The 19,806-nt window shown below is 36.2% G+C and overlaps 2 protein-coding genes and 1 long non-coding RNA gene across 3 annotated transcripts in view; all 3 read right to left on the reverse strand.

The window, feature by feature from the left end:
* Positions 1-11,344, reverse strand: part of LOC149678708 (uncharacterized) — a 293,673-nt gene extending 282,329 nt beyond the window's left edge. Inside the window, exon 1 of the long non-coding RNA XR_016366130.1 lies at positions 11,176-11,344. This is a non-coding gene — a long non-coding RNA (uncharacterized LOC149678708). The remainder of the gene's footprint in view (positions 1-11,175) is intronic.
* Positions 11,345-12,477: 1,133 nt separating this feature from the next.
* LOC149678724 (mite group 2 allergen-like Ixo r 2) lies at positions 12,478-14,541 on the reverse strand. The gene is made up of 4 exons (XM_089837202.1): positions 14,325-14,541; positions 13,186-13,284; positions 12,850-13,031; positions 12,478-12,581 (listed from the first exon to the last, which is right to left on the reverse strand). The coding sequence occupies exons 1-4, from the start codon at positions 14,404-14,406 to the stop codon at positions 12,501-12,503; spliced, it is 444 nt and encodes a 147-aa protein (XP_089693328.1). The 5' UTR covers positions 14,407-14,541; the 3' UTR covers positions 12,478-12,500.
* Positions 14,542-15,008: 467 nt separating this feature from the next.
* On the reverse strand, positions 15,009-18,957 carry LOC149678725 (uncharacterized). The gene is made up of 5 exons (XM_089835925.1): positions 18,840-18,957; positions 16,074-16,222; positions 15,970-16,011; positions 15,873-15,902; positions 15,009-15,165 (listed from the first exon to the last, which is right to left on the reverse strand). Exons 1-5 carry the CDS (start codon positions 18,955-18,957, stop codon positions 15,085-15,087), a joined length of 420 nt encoding a protein of 139 aa, XP_089692051.1. The 3' UTR covers positions 15,009-15,084.
* Between the last annotated feature and the right edge of the window lie 849 nt (positions 18,958-19,806).

Below are 19,806 nucleotides of genomic sequence, written 5' to 3' on the forward strand. Positions count from 1 at the left end.
CACCAGTCCCTTGTTTTCATTATCTTCAAGCTTGAACGTTGCCGTTGTTTGTACCTGAAAAATTTAGTTCAAATGAATTCCATAATTCTTTCCAAATATTACTTAAAAGCAACATGAAATTAACTCTAAAATTAGCTTTAATAAGACAACTTGATCAAATCCTAAAAGATGGAGATCAAAACTGAATACTGATCGAATTTGCTTTAATCAAACAGCATAAATGAATTAGCACTTGAAAACCAATCAGCTGTGCCAAAAATGGAAGCTTGGTACCACTTCCGGCTTTGGCAAATTATAACGAGAGTAAGCTTTACGCATTACGTTCTTGGGTTGCTTTTGGATCTTGAGTGAAAATGTATAGAAAAAGTTATCGAATTCATTACGGATCTTTAAGACCCAATATCTATATATAGCTTTACAATCGTTTACAAATCAACACAAATGTTTCGTGAAATTGAGTATCGCTTTTGACTAAAGTAAAATGGTCGCAAACTTTTAACGCTCCCTGTGAAGTCGTTATAGTCTAGAGGATATCTGCTATATTTATTTTTAATTGTGCACATTGGGTTAAAAGCATGAAAATTGGTTTACAAGCGCATAAAGATATTCTAAAACGAATAAAGATTGGAGGCATTCACAAAATGTGACGTAAGAAGTGTGACAATCATTTAAACACGCCCGACTTTCGAAAATCTCTCTAATGAACGGCCCCTAAGAAGCCGATTCAAGAGAGACGAGGAAGGTGCGCTCATTTCTTTCGGGGGTTAGGGATAAACTATATAAAGTATTTTTGTCGAGTATTTGCTTATACCTTTACAAAGTTGATGAGGTATGATATGCTGATAATTACATTTTTATCTAAGTTAATATGAACAATTCCTAGTTTAATTTTTAATTTAATCCATAGAAATTTTTAATTTGCTTTAAAATTGATAAAATATTCAGATACTTTTAAAAAGTTGTCATCGGTATAACTTCAGTAATATGACTTAAGATAACTTTTTCTCTAGGGGTCAGACACTTTGCTTACAAATCATTCTCTGTTCATGCCTAGATTTTTACCAGTTTGAAATGTTTTCTGCTCATATTTATAAGCCTTGAATTTTTAGTATTCCTAGGTTAATTAAGAATGAGTAAATTATAGTTAGTTAGTGATAGTTATTTGGAAAGGAAACCAATAGAAACGACAGCAACGGATTGGAACAAAAGTTTCATTTGCCAAGAAATTAGAAATGAGAAATTAACTTGCCCTTCAAATTTCAAAGAGAGATTCCGTTTGGCAAACTACAAAACTATAGCAAAAATTTTGATAGCCTTCAATAAGATAGGATCTTTACCCAAAAACTTTAAACATTGACCGTTTGGACGATGGAAGCGGTCTCGAAGAAACCTTTAAATTGAAAAACGCGAAATTCCGCCGACTACAAGTCGCAAACTACCCTCTCGCTATCCCAGTTATTGGTTTTCAATTGTTCCCGACGACGCAACGCGAATTTAACAACTAAGCACAACGAAAGAACTGAAACGCCACTTCCACTTTTTTTAGGAACAATGATACATTCAAAAGATGTGGTAGATACTTTGTACCGCTTGGGACTCTCGGTTTCCTATGATCGTGTCTATCACCAGGGACACAGAAAAATATTAATAAGAACTGTAGATACCGACGTTGTTGTCCTTAGCCTTAGATTTTTACATGCCATTAATTGCGAGAAGCTATTTGTCGCATTTGGAACTGGTAACTCTTTCCGCTACTTGAATGTGACGCAGATGGCTAGTAAGCTTGGCTACGACAAATGCCTGGCCTTGCCAACTTTTCACTCACTAACTGGATGTGATAAGACATCCAGCTTCGGCTGTAAAGGGCTACCTGGAATGCTTTCAGCGATGTAACTCCCTCTTTAAAAACTTTATCTACACCACTCGATCACCATCGAACTCGTTAAAGAATTGCTTCCCACCATAGAACGCTTTATTATTCTAATCATAATGTATGACCGATGCAGCTCAGATGAAGACATAAACTCTGCCAGACTATCCCTTTTCACTCAGAAAAACCGGCAGATTGAAAACATCCCTCCCACAAAGGATGCCTATCTCCAACACTTATTCAGAGTCGCTTATCAAGCTGGTCATGTTTGGGGTCAACCTCTGAAGAATAATCCCCATTTGCCAGATCCTGGTAATTTTGGATGGTGCAAGAATGAATCAACAACCATCTGGCAACCACTTTGGATGACTAAACCACTGGCCGGTGTGGCTTGTAGAGAAATTATTAAGTGTGGTTGTGTGAAAGGTTGCCGAGGACAGTGTCGCTGCAAAAAGCCCAACTACCATGCACAGCTCTCTGTAAATGTGGAGGGTGCGACAGTGACATTTAAAAATTAAAATTTCTAACGCGATTAAAATTGAACTTCAGTGTTTTGTATTTCTTTGAAAATGAAAATCCAACTTGATAATGTAGAAAATAGAGACGGGCCGATACCGATCCCATATCGGTATCGGTACCGATATTTGACTTTAACCGATATATCGGTATCGGTTAAAAATTAACCGATATTTCTACCCGATATTTTTTAAAGAAAAATATCGGTTCATTTTTAACTGATACCGATATATCGGTTAAAGTCATATGGGATCGGTATCGGCCCATCTCTACAACCTATATTATAGCATCTATTTTCTTATTGATTTCGGTAAATATATCGGTATCGGTTTAATATCGGTTTATTCGAAGGATCGGGTAAAATATCGGTATCGGTACGTATCGGTTTCCCAAGTATCGAATGATATCGGTATCGGTTAAAACTGGTATAGGTCCATCTCTAGTAGAAAATAACTAGCTTAAATATTTTTAAAGTAATAGTTTTTTTCGCCGCCTAATATATTTCAAATGGTTATTGAAGTTTTTGAAAAAAAAAAAAATATTGCTACATTTTTGTAAATTCATAAGCAAATACTCGACAAAAATACTTTATATAGTTTATCCCTAACCCCCGAAAGAAATGAGCGCACCTTCCTCGTCTCTCTTCAATCGGCTTCTTAGGGGCCGTTCATTAGAGAGATTTTCGAAAGTCGGGCGTGTTAAAATGATTGTCACACTTCTTACGTCACATTTTGTGAATGCCTCCAATCTTTATTCGTTTTAGAATATCTTTATGCGCTTGTAAACCAATTTTCATGCTTTTAACCCAATGTGCACAATTGTTTCACATATCAACCAGACTATTACGTTACATTGAGATGCTTCATTTTTACCTTTAATAATAAGGTAACAAAGTGTAACCATAAGTTCAAAAGATATGTTCCATAAGTTTCTCACTGAAAACTGAGATTTTGTCGTGAAATGACGTATTCGAAACGACATAGATTCTGGTAAGGCGCTGTCAAAGTCTTAGTACAGACTACAAAACCGAGTGTAATCAATTCTCGCGTCGTTCTCGAACTAGCTCTCAGTAAGTCTCTAGCATTTCGAAGTACATAAAGTGTCATACTTGTAGAACGAACATATCTTATAAACTTATGGTTTAACTGAGATTCGAATAGACCATTCTTTAATCTTTCAACTCTTGGTCTTACTCAACTCTAGGGCTTAGTTAAATACATCGTTTAAATGTATAGTGAAAGTACTTACAGACGGTGAGACATTTGGAACATCAAGCACCATTTCCAATGTTTCTTTCTTTCCTTTTGTTATTGGGCATGTTAAACCATGCTTAACGCAGACGTTGACAATATTCTCGGAGCCGGGAAAAGGAATGTCAAGGTCGAACAGGCGAGCAGTCACAGACAATTTCAGAGAAGTTACATCCTTATCTGCATCATAGAGAAATGTGTCACTTGATAAGACGATATAGGGTAGTTTTACTATTAAGTCGAACAGTGTATGAAACTCTACTCTATTAAGAAATTAAACAATAATATCTAGAGGAAATGATATTGGTATTAGGGGTTCGTAATATTTTGAAGTCAATTCGAATTCCAAAACGGTTTGCTTTCTCCTGATTGGCTGACACGTTAAAGAGAAAAGTAGGGACAGATACGTCATACAAAAGAGAAATGGGGTACAATGCACTCGTCGTGCTACTATCTGTACATTCCTATTTGTAAACTAGTCTAGTAACGGTTTGCAATCTTTCTAGCAGAATGTTTTTGGATCACGAAGTTGAAGGTTTTAAGTCTCATTGGATAATAGGAAATTTCAACACTACGACATGGTACTCTTCCGTTTTTCAACGACAAATCTTTCAATGATTTGTTTTGTATGGCATCTAAATAGAGCGTGACAACTTCAATTCTGCTCGTGATGAAACGTTTAAGATGAGCGTAAAATTGAGACGTATTTTGACCTCACTTTCTAGATTTTATAAAAGTTTTTAAGTTTTCTTTCGAATGAAAAACTCAATTTGTTTAGCAATAAATGTAAAATTCTCTACAGTATTTCGTCTTGTATGTATAACCGCCTATCCAACTTTAACCATTCTTTGTCATTCTTCAGATCAAATATCTGACTCAGTGACTTCATAAAGAACAATTAATTTTAGTTACATTAAATTTCTCCTTTTAATATAACTTTTGATAAAAAACATTTATTAATTAAGACATACTTGGAATGAAGTCAACTTCAACGTTAGTCTTTTCTCCTTTTGGAATTTTGCATGGCTCTTTTTCGCAAGGGTGTACTCGAACCTCTGTCACATTTCCCCCACCTAGTGATAAAAAATAATTAACCAATAGATAGTTTAATTTTTTAACTCCAGCTTAACAAACATAATTTAATTATTAATACACATTATTATTACAGATAATGTGTTTGAGAAATAGGGCTTGGTGGATTTCTTTCCCTCCATTCAAGTTAAAGTTTTAGGAACTTACAAAGTTTGGATTTAAAGTTGGGTAACTACTAGTAATAATAAAAACCCTAGCTCTTACCTGTACTGCAGGAAGTGTACTTCACTGCTATTTTATTGTTCCCCGCTACTTCGTAAGTGCAAAGCACCAACAATACGATGGCAGATGTAAGACGCATTTCTTGTTCGAGCTTTTATCTAGTATTGTAAAGAGAACGAAAGAGAGAGAGTGTGGGAAAGAAAATATTGTTAGTTATACCCATAAATGCTTATGCAATAACTAAGAGAAGATTGATAGCGTATGCATCTGTTTAGTTGCGAGATACATTTAAACCTTTGACAAACTATATAATAGGACGACGATGTCAAAGTACATGTACACTCAAATTATTATTTATTATCATCATTGAAGCTATCGCTGCCATTTTGGTATCGCTATTCCTGCTTGTCAACGATGACTTAACAGATTTTCATAATTCTTTGTTATTAACAAAAGATATTTCAAAGGTCAGCGTCGTGATCAAGAACTATCTGTTTCCCAAGTTCGACATATTTCAGTTGATGCATTGAAAACTGCCTAAAACTTATTTGAAATTCTCGAAGTGATATACAATTAATTTATTTAGTGCAGGAAAATTATCGAGGCATATTTTGCTGCTAATGATTTTTCATTTTAAACCGCGGAAATTTTTCAGCACTCTAATACCCTAATTTAGTGCATGCATTCCATGCCTATCGTTATTAATGTTACTTCAGGAGTCGTTTTGGAAAATCAAAAAGATTTAATGACTCTAAGGAACGTACCTTTCACACAACCAAAATAGATTTCGTTACTTTAATTTCCCTCGTAGTTAGGTACGCATAAAAAATTTGTTTGAAAGCATAGAGATTGTTTCAAATGGAAGTTCTTTTTAACAAGGAATTCAAAATGATTAGCTCTTAGAAAAGTCTCTCTTTATATAAAACCTAAATGATTGAACGGTTTGTGGGTAGTAGGTAAACACGTAATTTTGCTTACGTCATAATATTAAAGCTCCATATTGGCTAATATATTTTAAAGAGAAAAGGAAGGGCAAATCCGGCGGACAGATTAAAGAAAAAGGGAGGGGCTAAATGGAAGAATACAATATTCCAACCTTTGTTGGTTTCGTCGTATGAAACCTTCGAGCCATAATGATTCTATTTATACATTCCTCTCTTAGCATAATATAGCATATGACAGTCAATTAAGCCTCATTTTATTACACATGAGAGGCGAATATACATTGACATATGACATTCTTGCTCTAATCAGGGTCCTCATTAGTATGTCTATACAATAATAAAACATTATGATGGGCTATGTCAAATATTTCTTTCTTTATGAGATAAGATTAGGTTAAACAACTTTATCCGTAAGAGAATGCAATATCTTAGGTAGGTAAGAGTTAGGTGCGACCCATAGACATCTCAAATATATTTAAATATAAGTCAATGTAACAGGGACTAGAAAATCCTGATTGCCAATGCTGGTTATCTTGGTCCTCGGGTTTCTTAGTCTAAACGTATTTCTGATTTGAATTGTATGAGGAAATGTCACATATTAGTGCAACTGTTTGCTAGACTCACATCCGTGGCAAATTCTCCGTGGGCCGCACCAAAAGAGTTAAAATGTTTCTGCTAAAATGATCTATTAATAATAATTCCAACCAACGACAAATGTACCAAATCCATAGTAAGTTCAAGGGAGAAATCGTTCCTAACAACCATGTATAAGTTCATAAGATATGTTCCATAAGTTTGTCACTGGTTACTAAGAGCTTGTGATCAAAATCAAATGACGTAGGTGAAACGTCATAGATTCTCGTAAGGCGAATTCTGGTGAGACGCAAGAAGATAGGCTGCAAAACCGAGTGTAGTCAGTTCTCGCTTGTCGTTCTCGAACTAGCTCTCAGTAAGTCTCTAGCATTACGAAGTGTAAGTAGTGTACTTATGGAACATACATAACTTATAAACTTATGATATAACTGATTACCTTTTACGGAAGCAGTACTAGCGCATTTAACAAGCGACACAATGCAACTATCAATAGGAAGGAATCATTTTCTATCATCACAAAAATGTACTCTCACAGCTAGAAAGCTATTTTAGATTTAAAGCGTGCACTAATAGGCTATGAGATTTTCCTATTGTAAACTTCAACTTTTGGAGATAAAATATTTGGTCAAAGGTATACTACAAGTGTTAAGCACATGTCAATAATGTCGCCTATTTCAATAAGTTAATGTATCGTAAAAAATTTCCCAAGTCAAACACGCGTGGAGTTTTATCTTTATGGGAATCAATAAGTTCTTCAATTTTGATGAATTTGAATGCTGGAATAACTTCATTTTAAAGATAGTTTAATATATTTCATTTTTTTCAACTTCAAATGTACTATTTAATGATAATTATTACTTTTTAAGAAAAATGTTATGACTTTTTTACTTAGTAGTTTCTTTTGAATGACAATTTCTACAATTCACACAATTGGTAAAAATGAAAAACCCAATAAATCCCGGTGGGCTGGGTTTTTGTTAAATAAAACTCGGGCTTTTTTTTGAACCCCTGTAATTGTTCTTTAGATTCACTATCGTTTAGCAATGACAATGCCTGTACGACACTTGCATAGGCGAATGTGAAATTTAATTAATGTTCGACAACCAAAATACTGCCATGAAAAGAGTTGTACCAAATTCCGGTCCGCGACAATTTGGTCTCGCCGTTTTGGTCTTGCCGATTTGGTCTCGCCGTTTTGGTCTCGAGACAAATGGGTCTCGGGACAATTGGGTCTCGAGACAAATGGGTCTCGGGACAATTGGGTCTCGGGACAAATTGGTCTCGGGACAAATGGGTCTCGGGACAAATGGGTCTCAGGAGAATTGGGTCTCGGGATAATTGGGTCTCGGGACAAATGGGTCTCAGGAGAATTGGGTCTCGGGATAATTGGGTCTCGGGACAAATGGGTCTCGGGACCTAACCCAACCCAACCTTGTTTGGAGGTAAGAAGATTATTTATATGAGTATTAAAAGCCCGCCTCTTACCACGAACAATTTTTGTAGAATATTTTGGAAACGGCGGCAGCTAATTAGTAGGAGAATGTTTTGTAAAAGGTGGCAGCTAATTAATAGGAGAATGTTTTGGAAAAGGTGGCAGCTAATTAATAGCAGAATATTTTGGAAAAGGTGGCAGCTAATTAATTGGAGAATATTTTGGAAAAGGCGGCAGCTAACTATTAGGAGAATATTTTGGAAAAGGTGGCAGCTAATTAGTAGGGGAATGTTTTGGAAAAGGTGGCAGCGAATTAATAGGAGAATATTTTGGAAAAGGTGGCAGCAAATTAATAGGAGAATATTTAGGAAAAGATGACAACTAATTAGTAGGAAAATATTTTGGAAAAGGTGGCAACGAATTTTCAGAACCATCGTTTTGGAAAAGGTGGCAACGAATTATCAGAACCATGGTTTTGGAAAAGGTGGCAACGAATTATCAGAACCAATGTTTTGGAAAAGGTGGCAACGAATTATTGGGACCATTGCTTTGGAAAAGGAGGCAACTAATTAGGTGACCAAATAATCACGAGACTAACCGTTCCGGGACCAAATAATCACGATGCCAAATAGTCCCGAGACCAAACAGTCCCGAGACCAAATAATCACGATACCAAATAGTCCCGAGACCAAATAATCCAATGCCAAATAGTCCCGAGACCAAATAATCACGATGCCAAATAGTCCCGAGACCAAACAGTCCCGAGACCAAATAATCACGATACCAAATAGTCCCGAGACCAAATAATCACGATGCCAAATAGTCCCGAGACCAAACAGTCCCGAGACCAAATAATCACGATACCAAATAGTCCCGAGACCAAATAATTACGATACCAAATATTCCCGAGACCAAATCGGTGAGACCAATTAGTCCCGCGACCAAATCGGCGAGACCAATTCGGCGAGACCAAATTGTCCTGTTCCTTCCAAATTCCGTGGGAACCAATTACGATAGACGCCAAAGGCAGCGATGTAAAACATTAAGCATAATGATTTTACATTAGCATAGTGAATAACGCTGCACTTACATCTATTTCGAGTTGTAAGCAGTCCCTCAAGTTTATCATAAAATTACTCTTGAAAACTACTGCATAAAAAAGGTTTAACTTTCTTTCGGCGTCTTTCAATTTTAAAATGGTTTTGTTGTCTGACTGAACCAAGAATATACATAATCATGAAGGGACAAATTGGCGCCATAAGTCAAGGTTTCAAAACAGATTTGTAGGAGGACGAAAATAATAATTGATAACTTTATCTTTCAGCCATAAATTTATCTGTCTTCTCCTTTACTGCTAAGCATATTAAAATACCTTTATATACTCTCTGTGGCGCCATAGAAATCAATTTAGGAAAACCCTCTGATAATCAACGCCCAGTCCAAACCGCTTTACCCAGGAAGCTGAAGTTTTGCAGGTACATTAATATTAAGCAGTAACAGGGATAGATGTAATTTTAGAAGCACGAATGGAAAACAGTCGGTATTTACTTCAGTCCGACTGTATAGAGCCCCTCCCTCGAACACGTAACGAAACTTTTAAATTATTAGCTCAAATAAACTACGTTTACCCCCCTCCTCGTCCCGTTGAAGGGGGTCCGGGACTTTGACTCGCGCCCAGATTACTCTGTTCTCCAATCCTGTTTCGAAAATTACATCTATCTCTGGTAGTAGGGACTAATAAACAAGCACTTTTGCACTCCACGGCCATCTTGAAAATGGTGGGCCGAAATTTAAAAAAGCCTTCCATTCGGAATAACGTCCGTATCTTTTAACCAAATTCGTTAACATTTATTACATTGGTAAACTCTATCGTTTGACGTAAAGGCATGTCGCTATGAATCTCAAATTTCCTATAAGCGTTACATTAAATTACATACATTTTAAATTCCTTACACTCACCTAAAGTCACTGAAGTTGGATTCTGCTGGATTGTAAATTCTATTACCTTCACCAGAAGTTGATGACTGGGAAGTATTGGACACTAAGGCATTATATAGTATCCATCAATGCAAGTCAAAATTGCCTATGGCAATCGTAAAAGAGGGTCGAAAGTTTCCTCCCCACTAGGAAAACTATATCTATTCTACTGAAAAAATCCTACGCCGAGAGGCTGTGCCACTCAAACTGTGGGGCGTGATCAAAACGTCTTCAGCGCCAACCGTTGAAAAGCCGTCTGGTTAGAACTCTATGAAAATCCATTACAATCCGTGGGCCTAGGACCCCACGCTAGTTTGACCGGAATTTCTAGCAGTCTATTAAAACAGCTGTTCTTGTCACCGTTTCTGATTCCTCAAACCACAGGACACACCTTAAAGTTTCGTTTCTTGCCCGCTGCTGGCGCTTAAATCAGCCTGCCAGCTCAAAATGATGGAAATGCCGTAGGTGGCGCGGTGATCGGACCTAATAAGAAGTTGGCTAACAGAGATGGTTCCGGATATGGTTAGAGTCCAATACTTCCCAGGATAAGAAGTCATAAACTTCTGCCTTCACGCCTCTAGAAGCCAATGAGAGAATTGAGATTATGTTAGTAGCTCTGAGAAAGATATGATTTTTGGTTAATTGCCCTGTTCATGATTCTATTCCTTGGTATATACATACCTTGTCTCCAATTTCTTCCTCAAGAAATGTGACATATATGTTACCAGGGTGACTATCACCTATTTCGTGCTGTCATAAAAAGTCTAAAGGCTCATAGCATGGATGAAAAAAAACTAACAGGGATAAATCAAACTCGTAGACTTTACATTACTAAGAGGGAAACACGTTTGTTACCAACAAGGCTGCCAGATTTGATTTCGATTTTATTTTTTTAGCTCATTTACCGATTCAAATTCGGAAGTAGATTTATAGAAATTTTGCCATCTCGTGGTAACCTCGGGAACTTTAATTTAAAAATGTCGATTCCAACTTTAGACGTTTGAGAATCTTCGTATGATTTGTTAGGGTTGGTAACTTGCATACGTTATATTCAACGTTTTAAAGCTAAAGTTTCGAAACTTTTCGAGTCATTTAAAGTCTTCAACTAAATATTATAAGTTTTTTTTAATTTCAACAGAAAAATAGCTCTGCGAATAATAGTAGACTTGAAAACTACACTAAGCCTTGACTAGGTATCAGCGGAATCCCGATTCCCGAGCCGCCGGCGGCTAAGCTCCCCGTAGCCGCGGGAATAGAAAACATTCCTCGTAAAAAACAGATACACGGCGTCTTAAATAGGCCAAGCAAAAGCTACCCATATTGATAAGATCTTCGTGCCTTACTCCCAAATAATCTTTCGTATTGTGAATAGTTTTAACTAAAGAATATTCCAGACACTATACTCAATATTTATAGTAGTTCCCTAATTCCAACAGAAAAATAGCTCTGCGAATTATAGTAGACTCGACGAAAACTACACTAAGCCTTGGCTAGGTATCAGCGGTATCCCGATTCCCGAGCCGCCGGCGGCTGAGCTCGCCGTAACCGCGAGAACAGCAAACATTCCCGGTTACGATTACGTGGGTACAAAAAGCAGACGAAAAAACAACCGACTTGACCCCGTGATTGAATCGGTAAATTGAATGTTTCCGGTTCTTATAATTTCGGCCGCGAGGGTGCGTTTCGAACAAACATTTTACCGCCGTGATTTATCCCTGTTAGTTTTTTTTCATCCATGCTCATAGTGACTAAAATCTTATACGTACACGTCGTTGAAGTCGCATTGCTCGCTTCACACATGCCAAAGACTACATAAAACATTCGCCAGTTAAATTTGAAAATTTTCAATATTGTCGTGAAATGTCCAGATGGCACCACCTCTTTAGCACCTTTTCTACAGCCATAGCTCACTCGATCATGTCTTACTGACGCATGATCAAGTGAGCAATGCGATATATGAAAAATTTTAGGATTCCTGGCGGTTTTTTCATTTTGGATTCGACTACTTTAGCAATCAAATGTCTTGGGCCAAAAAATCATTACATATGGATGATATGGGATTCGTTTTAGGTCGTCTGCTCTCACGTCTTAACTGGGAAATGAACGTATAGAAGCGACCGAAACAAAATGAATGTGATGACTGACGCGAACGTAAGATTTTACTCTAATCTGAATAGGCCTTAACACACATTTGGATTTCAGAAACATTTAGGGCAAACGAAAGTGGTATTGCCACCCAACCTTACTGGTTTCTCACAGTATGGGAGATGTGCTTTTATGAGAGCTGTAATATTCACCGTTTTCAAGGTATGACACCAAACCCGTGAAAAAGTCCCCTTAATTACTACCCCTATAATTGTCGGTACAATGGACCTATCTTGGTTCCAGTTGGAAAATCATTTCAATTTACGAGTTGAAAGGGGCTTAATTTACCATAAATACGGAGGCTTTCTTAATAATTATATTATTATAAAAACGGGGAAGAAGCTTCATCATGATTGAAAATTGTATGGATTTATTCACCACAAAGATAAGATCAAGAACACACCTAGCTTAAATTTAATCATAATTAAAAATTAGTTTTAAAACAGAAGCATTAATAAAAAATACATTGTTCTTATCCATTTTATAAACCAGATGATGAACGAACTAAGTTCATAAATCTATTTAACTTGTACTGGAGCCTGGAAGCACAAAACGACACCTTCGTCACCTTCAACTTTAAATGTTGCAGTAGTTTTTATCTAAAAATAAAGAAATGTTTATATAAATACAATTCAAGTATTTTTAATGTGCTTTATGCTCATGTTGAAGCACAGATGATTGAGATTTATCACTGCGTATTTGTGCGCCTATAATTTGCATATTCTATCAACAACGCTTTAAGTGTGCATTGTTAAAACGCTTAATCAATTTTGAATCGAACCCCAAACATAAATTATTGCAAAGTCGACCGACGACTTTTTTATATGTGAAATACGTAATTGAAGTTAAAATCAAAATTATTCTTACCGATGGAGCATAACCGGGAACATCCAACGCCGTCTTGAACGTTAATGTTTGCCCATTAAGAATTGGGCAAGTGATTCCGCTGCCGTCACAACCATCGGCTCCATTTTCCATACCGGGAAATGGCAAATCAAAACCAAATATGCGAGCGCTAACTTTCAAGTTCATTGTGCTGGAAAGCTGATCTACAAAAATGAAATAGGTTCAAAACCGTGCATTCAATTATTTTTCGCACGATGGCGCTCGTGTAAAAGCTTATCACATTAGCAATGCATTGATCTGATTTGGGAATGACATCGTGCGTATATTAATTTAAAAAAATGTCTCAATTTCACAAACTTGAAACAAAGTCGATTTCAATTTTGGTTTCATCTCCTTTTTTAAAAGTGCAAGGTTCGGCAACACAGGGGTAGGCACGTACAGCTTTAACTTCACCTCCTGTTTTTATAACAAATATTTTATTAAAATTAAACCATAAAAGAGATGTAAGAATAGAAAAACTATTATTTTATATGTAAAATATATATATGCAGTGTAAATATTATCGTTATTATAAGTTACTATAAGAACCAATTGCAGATCGAACCTGAAAGGTTTTCAGGTTTTTCTACCATTACCCATGGCTCTAAATTCCCTTTGAAGCTATTCTTATTTTTCTACACCATACTTAATCCTCCCTGTTTTAACGCTCTATGACATAAACATTTTCGTATCAGCGTTTCTGTTTCATTGTTAAGCTACTCTAATCTTGAAAAACCCTGGCGCGTGAAAATACTAGACCGTTAAAGAGACTTAAGCGCCATCTACGCTAACTTTCTACAAGTGTCAGAGAAACAGACGAAGTTCTATTGTTTTAAATAAAATAAATTAAATTATATGACAGGCACCAGCAGGCACGCGTTATGTTTAATCTTATCAGAAACACGTAAGCAACGATGTAGACTCGCAACTTGGATGAGAGAAGTGAGATGGAGTAGAAATATATGCGGCAGTGAAGTCTCCCATAGTATACCTCGTTCACGCCCCTACCTTTGGTAAGGGATTGTTAAGTGCTGCCGCGTAGCGCCGTTTAAAAATAAAAGCTAGATATTCTGCATTAACTTCTAATTTTAAGTCACAAGGGGCATTGTAGACATTTCGTCCTGTACGACCCTACCAAAACGCCGAGGCTGTTGGGAATATTTCCTTCCCATAGATGGGGTACTACGCAAGGTTATAGATATACAGATTTATACACCATCTCACCTCCTGCTCCAAGCTCACAGGTTTTTTTGAACGGTAAATCCCATAAAACGCAACTTTTCATTTAAAGAGCCAATAGCTATGGTTAGCCATTGTTAACGGCTAACATTGAGCTCCGTAGCCTTGACATAACAAGACCTCAGCTCGAAATGCGGAGGTTCCTTCGTCGTAAGTCCTTAAAACCGTTTCCTTCAGACCTTCACAATCACGAACTTATTCTTAACACTAAAACTTACCACAACCAGTGTATTGGATAGCTTGCTGTGCCGTAGCGTAACTGCAAAGGAAGGCAGCTAAATATAGTAACTGTTTCAACATTCTCGCTAAGAAAATTATCTGTTCGAGATCCTAGTTTAGAGAAAGATGAACTCAAAGAAGAGAATGAATATCCATCCCTTTATATAGAGACTAGAGTCTTTATAGCGGTTATTTGTTAAATTTTAAGGATTAAGCTTTATTATAGGGTAATTTGCTACTTTACTTAGATTAAAAGATTATCTTATAGTTTTAGTATTTTGAGTTTTGCTCATCTTTTAGCTGTGATGGAGATAAAGAATTATTGGGAAAAAGGCTTATTGGTTACAAAGTAAAACGTTATTTGGATTTATAAGATTAGCTAGGGAAGTTACATTTTATCACTAAACCCTAGAAAACTGTGAAGTTTTATTTCATCATCAGCGATGAATATCTCATTATTCTCGAAAAATATAGCCATAAAAGTGTAAAACTGGAATTTCGCTACAGGCATTGATGAAGGGGATATATTAAGTAACATCTTCGGTAACACTCTCGCACACGATAAGATCATAAAATTGGCTCTTGAAATTTCTTATTTTTGCTTTAATCTAATTATAAAATACATTCCTACTTATGTAATATCAAATGTTAAATATAATAATTTCCTATTTCACTTTGCTACATTATCAATGAATTTATTGGGTTTTTTTTTAGAATATGTTGCTTAATTTTCAAAATAATTTCCAAAATTATTATTAATTAAGAAGCTTGGCTTTGTCTCTTGATTTCTGCGTTGAAGTTTCGAAGTTGTTCTTCTGTTAATTCAACATTTATGCATTTCTGTAACGAAATAAGGTAAGAAATATTTTATGTTAAAATATATTAACCAGGACACATATAATTTATAAGTTATATAGTAAATGAACCAAAGAATTTTCATATCTGTTCGAGAAAGCTTGCAAGACTCTTTTATGAGTAATTCTGATTTAATACGTTGTAGGAGGCTAATCACCATGAACATTTTAAGTCCCGTAATTTAAAGCAATCGTTAAAATAGTGGCTTATTTTCAACTTTCCTGGTATTTACAAAACTCACGTCGATTTTCAACAATATTTAAACAAATTTCTTGCCATGTACATTTTAATAATTTCGAAATTAATTTATTAGGCTTATCAATGGTTATTAATTCCCTTTAAGCATAATCATAAGTTCATGAGAGATGTTCCATCCATAAGTTTTTCAATGATTACTGAAAGCTTGACGTGAAGTGACGTAGGTGAAACGTCATAGATTCTCGTATGCGATGCCTGGTGAGGCGCTGTCAAAGGCTTATTACAGACTAAATAAGAAGATTGACTGCAAAGTTACCCGAGTGTAGTCAATTCTCGCTAGTCGTTCTAGAACTAGCTCGAGCTGTAAGTCTCTAGCATTACGGAGTATAGGAAGCGTCATACTTATAGAACATAGCTAATAAACTTATGGTATAATGCTGTAAATAATGTAGCTTGCATAAATTAATCAAATAAATCACTTTTATGAAACTTACGTGAAATCTCTGTAGCTTTTTGATGTCACGCTGTAAAAATAAATATATTTTATGAATCAATAATAATTCAAGTCTTCAAAGGTACAGTAATACGTACGTCACTATCGTGAGGAACTTTACTTATAATGCATTGCCCCATCTATGAACAGATAAGACTGCGTTAGTTAACTATCGAATCATTCTTCAAACTTTAAGACTAACTTCTTTCATGTGATCGCACGCGTAGTCTATTACGGTGCTCATTCTCGCAAATATGGTATGTTTGGCGCAATTTTTGATAGCTTTGCCGTACGAAGGGAATTTCATTAATGAAACACAATCATCCAGAGTGTCAATGGCCGAACTATTTCCTGAAATCAAGGGCAAAGCTCTAGTAAGATACATGTTTTAGTTGCATAGCTAATAGCAGAAGTAAGATAAGGGACTAGAAGTATCGAGGTAACCAAATTCTTCAGTTAGCGAGAGTGAATATTCTTGATAACACACCAACAGTTGGCCCTCTGGTAGCGGTTTCTGAGTTTTCCCTCCAAAACGTGAGACGCTCGTGGCGGTAGACGGCCGAACTAGATTCAAGCACCCGCGTCCGTGTTCCGCCGCATTATTTTGAGGGAATGGGGGTTAGGAAATGTTTTTGGAACTCGGACCAATTCTTTTCTCTCTAGTGTAGGCGCGATGGAAGCGGCATAAAATCCTCAAATTTGTTCACTAGTGCCAGGATCTACTACCAATGCTAGAGCTCTTTACTTCGAGTCTCATCTTACTTCTGCTAATGGGAATCATTGTGCCCCTATCTGGCATGTTAATTTATCTGCGGGTTTTGTGGGCCAGACTTGAGTGCTATACGTCACGCTTCATAATTGTGACGTCTATCTAAGTGTCATTTCATTAGTTGTTAGCAAACTCGAGTTCCTAGGCGTGGGCATGGTAAAATACGTCATACATAATGATTAGTCTAGTACTTACTATAAAATTCTCCCGGATACCTTGAGAACGAGGATGCCCATTTCCGCACAATTTTCGAGAATCATAGCTCAATTCCACACAATTTTTATGGCCCATTTCCGCACAGCAAGAAGTGATATCTAGTTTATAAGGGAGAAGGTATAAATTCGCCACGTTTCCAGCTTTATCTCCAGTCCAAACGTTGGTCCGGAGTTAATCCCCGCCTCTAAATTACAACCGGCATCTCATTGTTCTTGAAAACTCATGTCAGCGACACGCGAATGACGAAAATTACGTTTGTTCCGACTGTGGAGAGGCGAAATATCCCGGCCTCCTTTTACGTCCCCCCCCTTTGTATTTTGAAAGGGGGGCTAGGACTATGGCGTGCGAATACTTAGGCATACCTTCTCCCTAATAAACTAGATATCACTTCTTGTGCACAGTTTTTATACATCGAAATTTTTAGTTAACCATTTTTTATAATAACCCATTTCCGCACAGATTTAGGGTGAGGTTTCCTTTAGTTATGTTAGGTTTAATTAACGCTATGCTACGAAAGAGCTTTGCTATTAATCTTGTGATTTGACTATTGTAATATCACTATCAATATTGAAAAGTCTATCGATAGCCGTAAGCATTAATACAAGTGTGTTTTTGTTAAAAAAGAAAAGTAAAATATGCATTAAAAATAAATTTATCGTTAAATAGCATTAAAAATAAATTTATCGTTAAATAGCATTGAAAATTTTATTATCATATACCCTCGCATTTTGGCAATATTCGGTCCAACGGGCCAGCAGCATAAGTTTAAAGGGAGACTCTCAGCTGAAAATCGTAGTGCCATGTTTTATTTTTTCCTGGTTCGTTTCAGTTAAATATGAAGCTTCAAATTTTTTTCTGATTTTTCAAACAATTTTTTCAATGAAAATTAAATTTTTTTAAATTTGTTAGGCTTAGCAATGGGTCTCGATTTTAGCGCACTTACCTACCGGCCAATAAAAACCTCTTTAGGGATAGAGCCAAATCAGCCAATCCCGTGAGGGTTAGAAAATATTAAGTGGTATGTTGTCTGCTTCAAACAGGAAAAGCAGGGCGGGAAATAAGTATTTTTTCAGAGTGGGCTCGTTACCAGTGACTCCGCGGGGCCCGTCGTCTGCTAAAGTTTGAGGAGGATAGTAATTGTGTTGCAGCTTGACTCTGCTGAGGTGTAAAAGATGGGTTTTTAATTTTTTCCATCTCGAAGATCACAAAAAATAATAGTAACAATAATCTAAGAGCACAGATCTTCCCATTCCAAAGGCTAATAACTAGACACTCAAGATATACAACAAAATACGACCCGCCACATTTTAATATAATAAGATTACGAGAGTAATTTGAGTTTAAGTGAAACGTATAAAAGCGTAAACCTGCTAATTACTAAAGTTTCTAATCCACTTATCGTTAAACGATCGAAAACGCGTCTTTCTTTCGAGTGCTAAAAAGTAGAATACATGTTTCTAAACATAATGCAGACGACTCAAATGAGACGTGCCCGAGAAAACCTTTGGGGGTCCGGGGTTGACTCTTATAAATCGCGGGCGCTGATTGGCCGGTAGGTCGCTTTATCAAAATTCAAATGCATGTTTTGGATACAAAACTTCAAATATTGTTTAATACTATAAATAGCGCTTCAAAAAATCTGAAAAAATTCAAGGCGGCATATTTTAACATAAGGAATCAGAATAAAAATACTTAATTTTTAAAATGTTATCAACAAGAAAATAAAAATGTTTTATTTGTGCGGAAAGGGGCTATAGGTTTTTAAGGTGTGAAAAATAAAACTGTGCGGAAACGGGCAAAATATATACATAAATATTGATATATAAATGGCCTTTCGATTATAAACTTATTTCCTAGAGTGCCTTTTAGCGTACTCTGGCTTTATCTAGAATTGATTCTTGGCATTTCTATTATTACATGTGATGGCCAAAATCTATGGGCATGTTTCTCGGTACATAAATGTACAATGATGTCTTTGCTTACCACAAAAGTTTTGAATAGTTTTTATAGCTGCTTCATCCAAGTCAATAGCGGCGTGGGCCTTTCCAAGCACGACCAATAATAGGATGGCTCCTCCGAGTAAATGGTAAACACTCTTCATTTTGGAATGGCGGGGCTCGTTTTACGTTGCAAACTATATTTTAATCAGTAGCATAAAATTCGAAAGGTAATGCTTAGTAAGTGAGTACAGTTGTATGTTAAAACCCAGATTAATAACCCTTATATGAACGGCAAGCAAAACCGAACGTTTTCAAATAGTGTCGCCATGTGGCGCCCTCAGACGGAAGAACGTAGAACTTTGTCACCCTATGCTGACAACGCAGTTTGAATTGTACCGGCAAGGCCTAGGAAACGTAAACGGGTTTTTCGCGTCTTAAAAATTAAGTTAATGGCATTAGATTTCTTGCGTAGGAAACGTTGTTCTTACGGAAGTTATAATAATAGTTAACGTATTCATGTTTCGACTAGAGATGCCGATACCCCATTCAAACATGCCTCCCCGTGCCTCCCTTTTTCCTTTCATATCCAAGGGTTATTAATCCGAGGTTAAAACTGGATCAACTGTACCAGATGTGTTTTACTAAATATAATTTGTTTATCCGCAAACGGATGAAAATAAGATTTTTTATTTTAAATTAATTTGTTTATCAGCAGACGGATAAACGTCTAGATTTTAGAGCGACCTGTTTTAACTATAGAAATAATTACAAATTTTACATATACAAAAACGAGTTTTGCTTCGCAGTCTTTAATTAAAAACTGCTTTAAACATAATCCATTGTCAAACAAGAACTCTTTCATACCCACAACGGATCACAAATTAAAATTTCATAGTTCTGTTAACTGATATATGTTTTGAAAATTGGAATTCATTTTATTTAAAATTAGAAATTTGAAATTTGGTTTTAATTGCCTAACATATATATTTGCTATGGTTTGGTATTTTCCA

The sequence above is a fragment of the Phalangium opilio genome, unplaced genomic scaffold, assembly GCF_054372755.1.
Source record: "Phalangium opilio isolate 3A_F unplaced genomic scaffold, DU_Popi_V2 ptg000042l_1, whole genome shotgun sequence".
Classification (NCBI taxonomy): Eukaryota; Metazoa; Arthropoda; class Arachnida; order Opiliones; family Phalangiidae; genus Phalangium; species Phalangium opilio.